Source organism: Neoarius graeffei, chromosome 3 (assembly GCF_027579695.1).
Source record: "Neoarius graeffei isolate fNeoGra1 chromosome 3, fNeoGra1.pri, whole genome shotgun sequence".
NCBI lineage: Eukaryota > Metazoa > Chordata > Actinopteri > Siluriformes > Ariidae > Neoarius > Neoarius graeffei.
This window is the reverse complement of record NC_083571.1, coordinates 47,349,614-47,362,105: the sequence shown is the minus strand read 5'-3', so window position 1 is coordinate 47,362,105 and position 12,492 is coordinate 47,349,614. Positions and strand designations below refer to the sequence as shown.

Genomic DNA, 12,492 nt, shown 5'->3' with positions numbered 1-12,492 from the left:
AATGCTTCTTACGAAGCCACTCCTTCGTTGCCCGGGCGGTGTGTTTGGGATCATTGTCATGCTGAAAGACCCAGCCACATTTCATCTTCAATGCCCTTGCTGATGGAAGGAGGTTTTCACTCAAAATCTCACGATACATGGCCCCATTCATTCTTTCCTTTACACGGATCAGTCGTCCTGGTCCCTTTGCAGAAAAACAGCCCCAAAGCATGATGTTTCCACCCACAAGCTTCACAGTAGGTATGGTGTTCTTTGGATGCAACTCAGCATTCTTTCTCCTCCAAACACGACAAGTTGAGTTTTTACCAAAAAGTTCTATTTTGGTTTCATCTGACCATATGACATTCTCCCAATCCTCTTCTGGATCATCCAAATGCTCCCTAGCAAACTTCAGATGGGCCTGGACATGTACTGGCTTAAGCAGGGGGACACGTCTGGCACTGCAGGATTTGAGTCCCTGGCGGCGTAGTGTGTTACTGATGGTAGCCTTTGTTACTTTGGTCCCAGCTCTCTGCAGGTCATTCACTAGGTCCCCCCGTGTGGTTCTGGGATTTTTGCTCACCGTTCTTGTGATCATTTTGACCCCACGGGGTGAGATCTTGCGTGGAGCCCCAGATCGAGGGAGATTATCAGTGGTCTTGTACGTCTTCCATTTTCTCATAATTGCTCCCACAGTTGATTTCTTCACACCAAGCTGCTTACCTATTGCAGATTCAGTCTTCCCAGCCTGGTGCAGGTCTACAATTTTGTTTCCGGTGTGCTCTTGGCCATAGTGGAGTTTGGAGTGTGACTGTTTGAGGTTGTGGACAGGTGTCTTTTATACTGATAACGAGTTCAAACAGGTGCCATTAATACAGGTAACGAGTGGAGGACAGAGGAGCCTCTTAAAGAAGAAGTTACAGGTCTGTGAGAGCCAGAATTCTTGCTTGTTTGTAGGTGACCAAATACTTATTTTACCGAGGAATTTACCAATTAATTCATTAAAAATCCTACAATGTGATTTCCTGGATTCTTTCCCCCCATTCTGTCTCTCATAGTTGAAGTGTACCTATGATGAAAATTACAGGCCTCTCTCATCTTTTTAAGTGGGAGAACTTGCACAATTGGTGGCTGACTAAATACTTTTTTGCCCCACTGTACAAGCTATAAAGAAAAATAAATAAAAAAAATTAATTATTCCACTCAGGAGAAATTAAAAAAAAAAAAAAAAAACTTATATGGAGCCACAGACATACATAAGAGTCAACAATGCTGTCTAACCCGCAAAGAGCAGTGACAGAACTAGTGCAAAGGCGGAAGAAATATTGCAAATGTCTGAACTATGAAATGTGTGAACTACAAGTCCTTTGCCATTGTACATGTAGGTTTAAAAGATGCTGCCGTATATCACAAAAAAGCCAATATGTGTGAAAAAGAAGTATTTTATAGGCTACTATCAAAAGGATAAGCACAACTACAGGGCAAGTACACTTAAGAAGAAGAAAGAAGAAGAAACCTTTATTCGTCACATGCACACTTCAAGCACAGTGAAATTCATCCTCTGCATTTAACCCATCTGAAGCAGTGAACACACGCACACACTCAGAGCAGTGGGCAGCCACACCAGAGCGCCCGGGGAGCAGTCAGGGGTCAGGTACCTCGCTCAAGGGCACCTCAGCCCAAGGCCGCCCCACGTCAACCTAACTGCATGTCTTTGGATTGTGGGGGAAACCGGAGCACCCGGAGGAAACCCACGCAGACATGGGGAGAACATGCTAACTCCACACAGAAAGGCCCTTGCCGGCCGCAAGGCACAAATATTTTAATATTTTATTACACTTTTGCTAAGTATATCTTGATCAAAAGTTTAAGATTAATATGCTTAGACTTTTCGATATACTTTTCAGTATAAGCCAAGTATACTTCTGTATAACTTTATTCAGTATATCTCTAATAGGTAAATAAAAAGTAAACTGAAAGCATACTCTCTGATTTTTAGTTTAAAAGTAGTATACTAGAAGCACACTTGAAAAAACTGATTTTTTATAAGGGTGAGCACAAGTTTTAAGAACATTTCATCTTTATTATAAATACTGACTGATCATGTTTAAAGATGTTTAATGGATTTTGGATTTTTGTCAGCTTCTTTTCGCTAACAATCTCAACCTGTAGACTCGTCAGCATAGCTTCACTTTGTGGCTTTGTTAGTCAAATACATACAAAAACAGTTATATGTGATATCAAATGGACTTTGAGTAATTTTGAGTACATTTTTAGGATTCGATTTCGCTCTTAGGTGGCAAAACACACACTGTCAAGCAGGGCAACAGACATAATCCTGCAGTGAATTATTTTGGGAAGCATGTAAATTATTGACGGTCAGTGGAGTTTGTGATATGATCAGAAGTGACAGTGAAGGTGCCCACAATTCAAGGTTTCTGATGACTTAACTACAAATATCTAAACACAGCAAAGAATTGGATTTTCAGTCCACGTTTCAAGAGTAACTTGTCAACAACTGATCCAGAGCAGCAGAAAACAAAAGTTTAGTATTTGACGGTAATTCTGGATTCTCATCCCTAAACAATCATAATAAACCCCTTGCTATATCAAGAAGACCATTTTATTTCGATTATTGTGACCATTCCATATGAAAATAAGAGTTGTGCGAGAGGACTTTTGTGCTAAATGACTGGATACCTTGCATTGTTTTCATGAACAAGTGTCTCTTGATTAAAACAACTCAAGTCTAGAGCTTTCAGAGTTTTCTCAGAAATAAAATTAAGGTATGGAAAATTCTGATTTTTCTTAACATACCTTTCCAGTCTCCATTGTTTCCTTTTCAATCAGCTGCTGCCCTTTCTTGCACTCTTCTGGAGCTTTTTTAGATTTAGCCGAACTGTTCTTTCTTACTTTTATGCTAATTAAAGGGGAAGCAATTGATGTTAACATGTTAGCAAACATTCTGCACTGCACAGATTACTCATAGAATGTTCCACTGAGAGACACACACATCCATCCATCCATCCATCCATTATCTGTGGACGCTTATCCTGTACAAGGTCACGGGCAAGCTGGAGCCTATCCCAGCTGACTATGGGTGAGAGGCAGGACACACACATCTGGGGTTCATTAGAAGTCTGAGGAAGTCTTAGACTGTAATAAGGATATCTGAGGGGAGATGCTTTTAAATATGGTGTGTTCGGAGTATGATGACTGTACCTGCTAAAGCATATGGCAGGTGAGTGCTGTCCCCTGGAGATAAAGGACCTAGTGCTAGTTGCTTGGCAACCAAACCTAGCATTTAGCCTTTGTTTTTGTTTGACAATATAGAAGTGCGTTTCTATATACCATACACTCAGAAGTGTCTGTACTCTGACAAATTATTAGGAGCATGTGATGTCTAAACAAACCTGCCATTGCGCATTGCATTGGACTGGCTGTGACGTAAGCTGTTTTCTCTCTTCAGTATGACAGAGACTACATCCTCAGCAGAACAATCAGGTTGTGGCTCCTGACTCTCAGGAACAATGTCAACCTCCTCAGCATCTGAAACTGAGTCTGTGAAAAGCAATACAATGAACAATTAATGCTGTCAAGTGGAAGGGTTTGAAAAAAAAATGTATATATACATACACATGCACATTTTTTTCAAACCCTTCCACAAACAAACAAACTTTGCCGCTTATATATATATATATATATATATATATATATATATATATATATATATATATATAAGCGGCAAAGTTTGTTTGTCTTGAGCTAACGTTGCCATTTCTTGACAGAATTTCACCAAATTTGGCAAGTAGGTCCAGGGATGACCCGGAATTTTGCAGATATAAACAAACTTCATGTACAGGCCCCCAAGGAGGTCCATGGGAAGCACAACATCTACCCAGCCCCTCCCTCAATGCCTTTCATGTTACATTTATCAACACAAACTCTCAACAGATTTTCACTAAACTTGGCATGTAGGTACAGGAGATAGCCACAAATTGGCAGAACTCAGAAATTCCATATTTGGGCCCCAGGGGGTCCCTGGTGGGCCCCTGGGTGGTGGATATTTGGATTTTTGTTTGTCTTGGGTTAACATCACCATTTCTCAATGCATCTTCACCAAATTTGACATGGAAGTCTGGGGCAACCCAGAATTTTGCAAAACCTGGGTAACCTGCTAGTGTGTGTGTGTATGTACATATATAATATATTACACACACACGTACACAGAGAGATCAGCTATAACATTAAAACCACAGACAGGTGAAGTGAATAACATTGATTGTCATTACAATGGCACCTGTCAAGGGGTGGGATATATTAGGCAGCAAGAGAACAGTCAGTTCTTGAAGTTGATATGTTGGAAGCAGGAAAAATGTGCAAGCGTAAGGATCTGAGTGACTTTGGCAAGGGCCAAATTATTACTGCTGGATGACTGGGTCTGAGCATCTCCAAAATGGTACATCTTGTGGGGTGTTCTCGGCATAGACATCCTATTATTACGTAGACAGAGCGTTGGCTGTTCTGACACGAGAAATACGGTCACCATCTTGGAGTGGTGAGATAAGCGCGAGATACTCATATATATCAAGGTAACGTCTATTACTGCACCATACTACACGACTGAAGAAGACGACAAGAGACAAGATGCCAGGCTGGTGCTCAGCGTACTCCTGCTGAAACGAGCGAACCATTTCAAACAGAAGCAGGGGGATTACTTTTCACAAGTAAGATTTAACATTACCGTACTATTTGTTGTTGTTTTTTTTAAATAGTATATTACCAGAGCTGAGAAGGAGCTAAGAGACTTAAATCGTCATCAGGTAGCACTAGTCTAATACATAAGAATATGACAATAATAGACATGAATGAAATTAAATATGATAAAGTCGAAATAAATGATGAAGAAATTATGATGATTGTGAACGCCAACGGGTATAAATGTACAGTCTAGATTGTGTTAGGGGTAGGGCTGTTAACCTACGTTAACCTGTCAAATTTTTCTCGGTTTCAAAAAAAAAAGTTTGTCGGTTAAAGTAACCTGTAAATAACAGTAGAGGAAATGCTACAAGATTACACTTCGCCATCTCATTCCATGATCTTTTCGAGAGAAGTGAGCGAACAAATTGTTCCTCATACACAACTATTTATAACAGATGAGGCGTGTTGCAATAAACGGTTATTGTTTGACAGTTAAAAAGATACAAAGTCGCTGCGGTAAGGTAACGTCAACCAACTGATTTAGAACTGTCACTTAGTTAAATCATGGAATACAATGCGCGTGCCTGATATGCACAGCATCATGGGAGATTGAGTTTACTACCACGTAACACCACAACTTTGTTTTTACTAAACCACAGCACAATGAACTAGCACTTACATCATCATCAATCTCTTGACACTTTTGAAGGTTTCCCAAGGACAAAGACTTGAGGAAGAAGTAGGAAGTGGCTTTGAGGAGAGAAGGATTTACTGCAAGTGACCATTCAATAGTCTGCAGTCAACATTTTAAGCAGGCTGATTTTGATCGGACGGGTCAGATTGTCCGATTACGTCATGGAGCTATTCCATCCCTTTTCAGCTTCCCGGTTCACCTCCAAAAAGTAGATGTATCACCATAAGGCTCTTAGCATTCATACATGTAAACATTATATTGTCAAACAAACCTATCCTTTTATATATTGTATTATTCATGATGTTTCTTCAATTCAGTTGGTGAAGGGCAGGGCTACATCTACCGCCAGAAAAGCTGAAGAAAGCCTGTATGTGGCCTCTGAAGATTCCCCAGAAATGGCAACCTCACACCCACAACCTCAGCCTAATGATGTGAGTATTTCTAATTTAAATGTCATATCTTAATGTTTCTGGACATATTAAAATCTCACTTGTTTTGCCGCAACTCATTTGGCACACTCAAAAATAACTTGTTTTTATATGTGATGACTACTAGAAAGAATGTGGATGTGAGCCATAAACTAGTGGTGTCAAGGTGATATTTGTGAAGTGAAAAATTACTCATACCATGTTCATCCCTCTTTCTTCTAGGACCATAGCTATTCCTTGCCTGCGTCTCCTACTGCTCTTAAGACCAAACTCAATGAAGCCTTGGCAAGAGTAGAAAGTCTGGAGCGAGAGCAAAAGAATGCCATCTCCAGAGAAAAGAGGGCAAAGATGACAGTGAAGAGTCTTTTGGGGGATTTGAGGGAAAAGAACCTCATTAATGAAGAGCTCAGTGAGAAGCTTTCATTCTATTCGGGTAAGAAAAGATGAGCACTTAGAAAATCATGCACATTTTTAAACTAGAATATACTTGGTTTATATCTGAAGGGGACTAATTCTACTTTGCTCAAAACATTTCAGATCTTAAGTTGGACTTCGTTCCAAAGCAGGGCCATGAGTATACACAGGTCTGCAGAGAGTTTGCTCTGACACTCCATCTTCATGGTCCAAAAGCATACCGATATCTCAGAGAGATTCGACATTTTCCCCTCCCACATCCAAAAACATTGCAAAGATAGGTACAAACTCGAATATGAATTAATTTTTAGATATTTGAATGGTGTGTCCATTATCCCTTGCATACTGATATAACACGTTAAAGCTTTTTATCATTATTTTAACAGGTGGTTGCGCTCAGTGGATGCCAAGCCTGGCCTGAACAAACTGATGATGGATATGCTGGAGAGACGATGCCAGGAAGACCCGGCTACATATGGATGCGTTTCTCTCATGTTGGATGCCATGCCCATCAAAAAACATGTGCAGTATAATCCACATGCGGAGTCAATGTCTGGTTTTGTAGACATGGGTGATGGAAACAGTGAGACTGATGTTGCTACGGAGGCCCTTGTGTTCATGGTGGTTGGCCTACAAGGATATTGGAAGGCTCCCATTGCATACTTCCTGACCAAGTCTCTCTCTCCAGAACCACAAGGGGTGCTTCTCAGTCAGGCTTTGGAGGAGTTGCATGCATGTGGTATTCGGGTGGTATGCGTTACAATGGATGGGCATGCCTCGAATGTCAGCATGTGCAACCAACTTGGGTGTGACCTGAAGGGGGACCCACGAGAGCCACTTCAAACCAGTTTCCCACACCCGGTGACTGGCGAGAAAGTATTTGTAATCATGGATGCTTGCCACATGCTCAAGTTGACACGTAGTATGTTGCAGGTAAATGAGGATTGTTGTAGACCTACAGGTACTTGCACAAGTTATGCCTCTGCTGCTAAAAGTTATCAAGATATTGCGGTCTGTCCATTTCACAGTTATGGCTGGATGTGATGACCATTATTTTGCAGTTTGTACAGTGCAGTCCAGTGACCGATTCTTATTCTACAGGCATACAGTCCAATTGTCAGATCCACCGGGCAGATCCATTGGAGGTACATCAATCATCTCCATGAATTGCAAAAAAAGGATGGCCTGCATGCTGCCAATAAGCTTACAGACAAGCATGTCTACTTTGAAAATAGCAAAATGAGGGTGAACCTGGCTGCACAAACACTGAGTCGCTCTGTCAGTGGCTCTCTGCACAATGAGGGATCTTGGCTACCCTCAGTTTAAGGACTGTGAGGCAACAGCAGAATTCATTGAGGTAATACAATTACTAATACTAGAACCAAGTACCTTTTTGTTTGTTTGTTTGTTTGTTTTTTAATTAGTGCATGCCCATCCATCCGGTGTAACTGTAGTACAGGAAAGAAGGAAGTCAAGCAAATACTACATTAAAGGCCAAAAGCTATGTGTGTGCGCGAGTGTAGAGGAGTGAATGTGTGTAAAGTCAGTATAGTGTGTGTTTAAACAATGTACCTGATACCTTATGGTTACCGATATGTTTTTGTAGATTATTGACAGGCTCTTTGACACATTGAATGGACGTAATCCTCGTGCCAAAGGATACAAAGCTCCTTTGAGTGCTGTTAATTGGACGGAGCAGAAAGCATTTTTGTCAAGAGCTAGGGAGTACTTGCTCACTTTGGTGACAAAAGATGGAGTTCCCCTTCACCGGTCTAAGAGGTCAATTAAGTAGTGTGTGTTAAGTTCACTGCACAGTTCACATATGCATCGAGTTCCTAAGATGCTCTATTGTTTCCTTATGCATCGAGTTCCTAAGATGCTCTGTTGTTCCCTTATGCATCGAGTTCGTAAGATGCTCCATTGTTCTGTTATGCATCGTGTTCGTAAGATGCTCCTTTGTATGAACAAAATCACATGGTGCTTCCAAGGAGCGTCTTGTTTCACTATTGTCAGAGTAATGCAACTATATTCACTTGCAGGTACTTGTCAGTCATAGGATTCGTCATCAATATTGACACCCTCATGCAGATGATTCCAGAACTGCTCCAGGTTCAGCACTACGTGCTTACGTACAGGTTTAGCCAGGACCACTTGGAGCTACTATTTAATTCCATCAGAGCGTCGGGTAGGGTTGATCTTTTTCAGATATGCCAAATGAATATCTATGTTTTATGAATAATGTATGTATGTTGTGATTGTTTTCCTTACAAGGTGGATGTAACAACAATCCCACCGCACGCCAGTTCCAGGCCATCTTCCGTCGCCTCATGGTTCAGTGTGGGGTCTCACCCAGTGAGACTGGAAATGTGGCAGCCCTTGATGAGACCGTGTCCCTGTCTGCTGTGGAGATGTCCACTGTGGAAAGTGTTGAGTTTCCATCTCCATTTGCTAACATTTCAGCCCTTGTTTCCGACCATAGCTATCTTCCCACTCGTTTTGGTGGACTGGTGGAAAATGCTGTGGTGTATATACAGTAGCAGGATTTGTTGTAAGGAAGGTTCTTCACAGGCTGTCCTGTAATGTGTGCCGATGGAGCTTGGTTAGAGATGCTGTGCCAGCTTCGTTTGACAAGAACTTTCATCTTCTAACACTGAAGAACAACGGCGGACTAGTGATTCCGTCATTAGGCACAGTGAAGGTTTGATTTTATCTTGTTTTTTTGTACCTGTTAGTCTTTGAATACTAAAATTATTATGTTCTCTGTTCTGTAAAATGTCTTTAAGCATTATAATAATTACTATTTTAATTATTATAAGGTGCTAAGAGCTGCAGAGAGGGTGATCCGAGCTACTTCAACGCAAGTTCGGGCTCCTAAGGTGGAAGGAGTCCTTCACATCGTCAGAGGGGAAATTGGGTCAGAGGATGTCTTCATGCTGGGGTCACACATTGACGAGACACAGTTTGGCATAGACAACCACCACTATGATTTGATAGCCCTGGTAGTGTCTGCATTTTTAAAGATAAGGCTGCATCACATCGCTAAGCTCGCCTCTATCGAGCTTCAGAAAGAAAGCACGAGGAAGAGGCTGTGCAAAACAGTGCTCTTTCAGGGCTTTTAGTCCACCACTCTGTCTGACCACCACCACAGCTCCTCTGCCACCACTCTGTCTGACCACCACCACAGACAGCATGCCCCTCTGCCACCACTCTGTCTGACCACCATCACAGCTCCTCTGCCACCACTCTGTCTGACCACCACCACAGACAGCATGCCCCTCTGCCACCACTCTGTCTGACCACCACTACAGACAGCATGCTCCTCTGCCACAAAAGCCAAAAAAGGTTGCACCCCTCATTTGCAGAGAGTACAGGAAAGTGGCTCCTATACTGTCTGCAAGGGGGTGTATGGGGGATGCAAGTGACCAAAAAGCAATGGAGGAATGGGTGGCCTGCTGTAAGTGTGATAAGTGGTTTCACGAGTCATGTTTTAATGTTGTATGCTAATATTACATATATTGTTATTAAATGTTTATTCATATACTACCTTTTTTATTTATTTACTAGTTTATTCATTTACTACATTGTTATATTTTTTATGTTTGACATTAATTTGTTATAAATAAATGTTTTGATATGCTTTAAAACAAACACAAAAAATGTTTGTGGTCAATATATGGTCATCACACATTGTCCTGCATACCAAACTCAACCTGAATACATCAGCTTTGCTGAAGGGGGTGTCAGATTGTGTTGAAGGATGTAAAAGGCTCTTATAAATTCACTGACTAGATTAATTTCCCCTTTGATATGTTCTTAACAATCTTTTTAAAGAAAACATACACACATTTGAATCATTATAACGGATTTAGATTGTTAAAACCGCATTTTATTTAAAAAAGTGTCCCACTTTACCTGAATTTACCCTATCCATTGCAACAGATTGGTGGTTGTAGCCGATAGAAAAACGTTAAGCTGTTTATATCTAATGTATTTAGTATTCACACATTTTTTGTAGGATATTAATCACCGTTTCCTCAACTTCAACAATCTCCGACGTCTGTTCACTTAATATCAGGATATTCTATTAACGTGAAGCCAACTATGAATAATAACCCCGCCGCTATCCTTTATCATAGCTACATGTATGACAAAAAAATGCGAGCCAGTGCTGCCAGCGCATTACACTGAGTGCAGCGTATCACCACTCCAAGATGGCGGCCCCGTGTCTCGTCAGCGCTTTTAGAATTTACGTTGGATGCTCTGTCTACGTAATAATAGGATGTCTATGGTTCTCGGTATGCAGTGATTAGTACCTAACAAAAGAGGTCCAAGGAAGGACAACTGGTGAACCGGCGACATGGTCACAAACTGCTGAAAAAGTCAAAGCTTGCTAAAATAGAAAGGTGTCAACATGAACTTTTTCAGCAGTTTGTGCTACAGTAGCTCTTCTGTGGGATTGGATCATGGGATTGATTCATGCCCCATGCGAATCAATGAGCCTTCGACACCCATGACCCTGTCGTCAGTTCACCAGTTGTCCTTCCTTGGACCACTTTTGTTAGGTACTAACCACTGCAGACCAGGAACACCCCACAAGATGTGCCATTTTGGAGATGCTCAGACCCGGTCATCCAGCCATCATAATGTGGCCCTTGTCAAAGTTGCTCAGATCCTTATGCTTGCCCATTTTTCCATTGTCCATAACCACTTATCCTGTGCAGGGTTGTGGGCAAGCTGGAGCCTATCCCAGCTAACTATGGGTGAGAGGCGGGGTACACCCTGGACAAGTCGCCAGGTCATCTCAGGGCTGACACATAGAGACAAACAACCATTCACACTCACATTTACATTCATACCTAAGGTCAATTTAGAGCCACCAATTAACCTAACTGCATGTCTTTGGACTGTGGGGGAAATCGGAGCACCCAGAGGAAACTCACGCAGACACGGGGAGAACATGCAAACTCCACACAGAAAGATCCCCATCGGCCACCAGGCTCAAACCCAGAACCTTCTTGCTGTGAGACGACAGTGCTAACCACTACACCGCCATGCCGCCTGTTTAAACATTCATAGCAAATTAAATGTTTTGTTTTGCAAAAAAGTCAAAAAGATTTAGGATTTTTTTTTCTATGAACCTACTTGTCCACCAGCCAACTACAAATAAAACTAGAGGGGCACTTGGTAGAGTTCATACCTCTGCCAAGCTACATGTTCAGATTTGCATCAAAATCTAATCAATTGTTGCTTGGCCTGTGGCTCACCTTTCCTCAAAATTTCATCAAAATCCATTCACTCCTTTTTGAGTTACATTGGGAACAGATAAACAAATAAACAGAGGTCAAAACATAGCCTCCTCCAGCACAGTTGGCAGAAGTTAAAATAATAGCACAGACACGAAGGTTCCATGTGGCAGGCGTCCCAAGCTACTGATTTGTCCAATCCTAGTATATAAGATCATCAAATGTGTATAGATGGGCATGAGTTCATACTATATGGGTGAAATTGCACTTTAATTTATTGGATATTAGTGTTCTTGCCACACTAATCCAGTGAAGGGCTTACCTTTTTGTGCATTAGACTTGTTCTCCTCTTCAGAATATGTGTCCAAGAACTCAGAGAAAGCTCTCTTGCTGGCACGTAAACTGTGATACGACCCAACTTCTGACACAACGCCATCCACTAAGACTACTATTTCATCAACATGTGGCAGGAAGCTGATCCCATGGGTTATCAGGATACGAGTCTGAAAAACAAAGCAACAAAACATTTCAGAATAACATTTATATAGAATAAACAGTCAGTCTGAACAGAAAAATCTCCAGTATAGTACCAATACTTGGGATGTTGTTGTTGTTATTATTATTACTACTCATGCACGTTTGTGTATTTGCTCATGAAACAGGGTTATGTCAAGCTGAAATTGCTGCAATTTGATACATTTTTAACGCATTTTGTTCAACAAACAAACAAACAAACAAACAAACAAACAAACAAACATTGTTAAAAAAGCTGTGTCCAAACTCTCAGGAGGTAATAGTAATGGCATAAAAAGGACATCAGTTCACAAGCAGCAAAAAAGCTTTTTTATGTCAGTTTTTTTTTTCTGTTTAACAAAAGGCATTAGAAATGCAATGAATTGTGGCAACTTCAGCTTGACATTACACCGTTTCACACAAACATGCATGTGAGCCATGAAAACACACATTTAAATCAGTGAAATATAATAAATAAATGCTACACTATTTAACAAGAGTGCTCTGAGAGCACAATATC

General features: G+C 41.1%; 1 protein-coding gene across 1 annotated transcript in view; it reads right to left on the bottom strand.

Annotated features, from left to right (window-relative positions):
- Window positions 1-12,492, bottom strand: part of LOC132882560 (ATP-binding cassette sub-family C member 2-like) — a 144,311-nt gene that overhangs the window by 73,773 nt on the left and 58,046 nt on the right. Inside the window, exons 19-21 of the mRNA XM_060915654.1 lie at window positions 11,782-11,962; window positions 3,393-3,540; window positions 2,797-2,899 (exon numbers count right to left, since the gene is read on the bottom strand). Of these exons, the coding sequence (XP_060771637.1) occupies window positions 2,797-2,899; window positions 3,393-3,540; window positions 11,782-11,962 (432 nt within the window). The remainder of the gene's footprint in view (window positions 1-2,796; window positions 2,900-3,392; window positions 3,541-11,781; window positions 11,963-12,492) is intronic.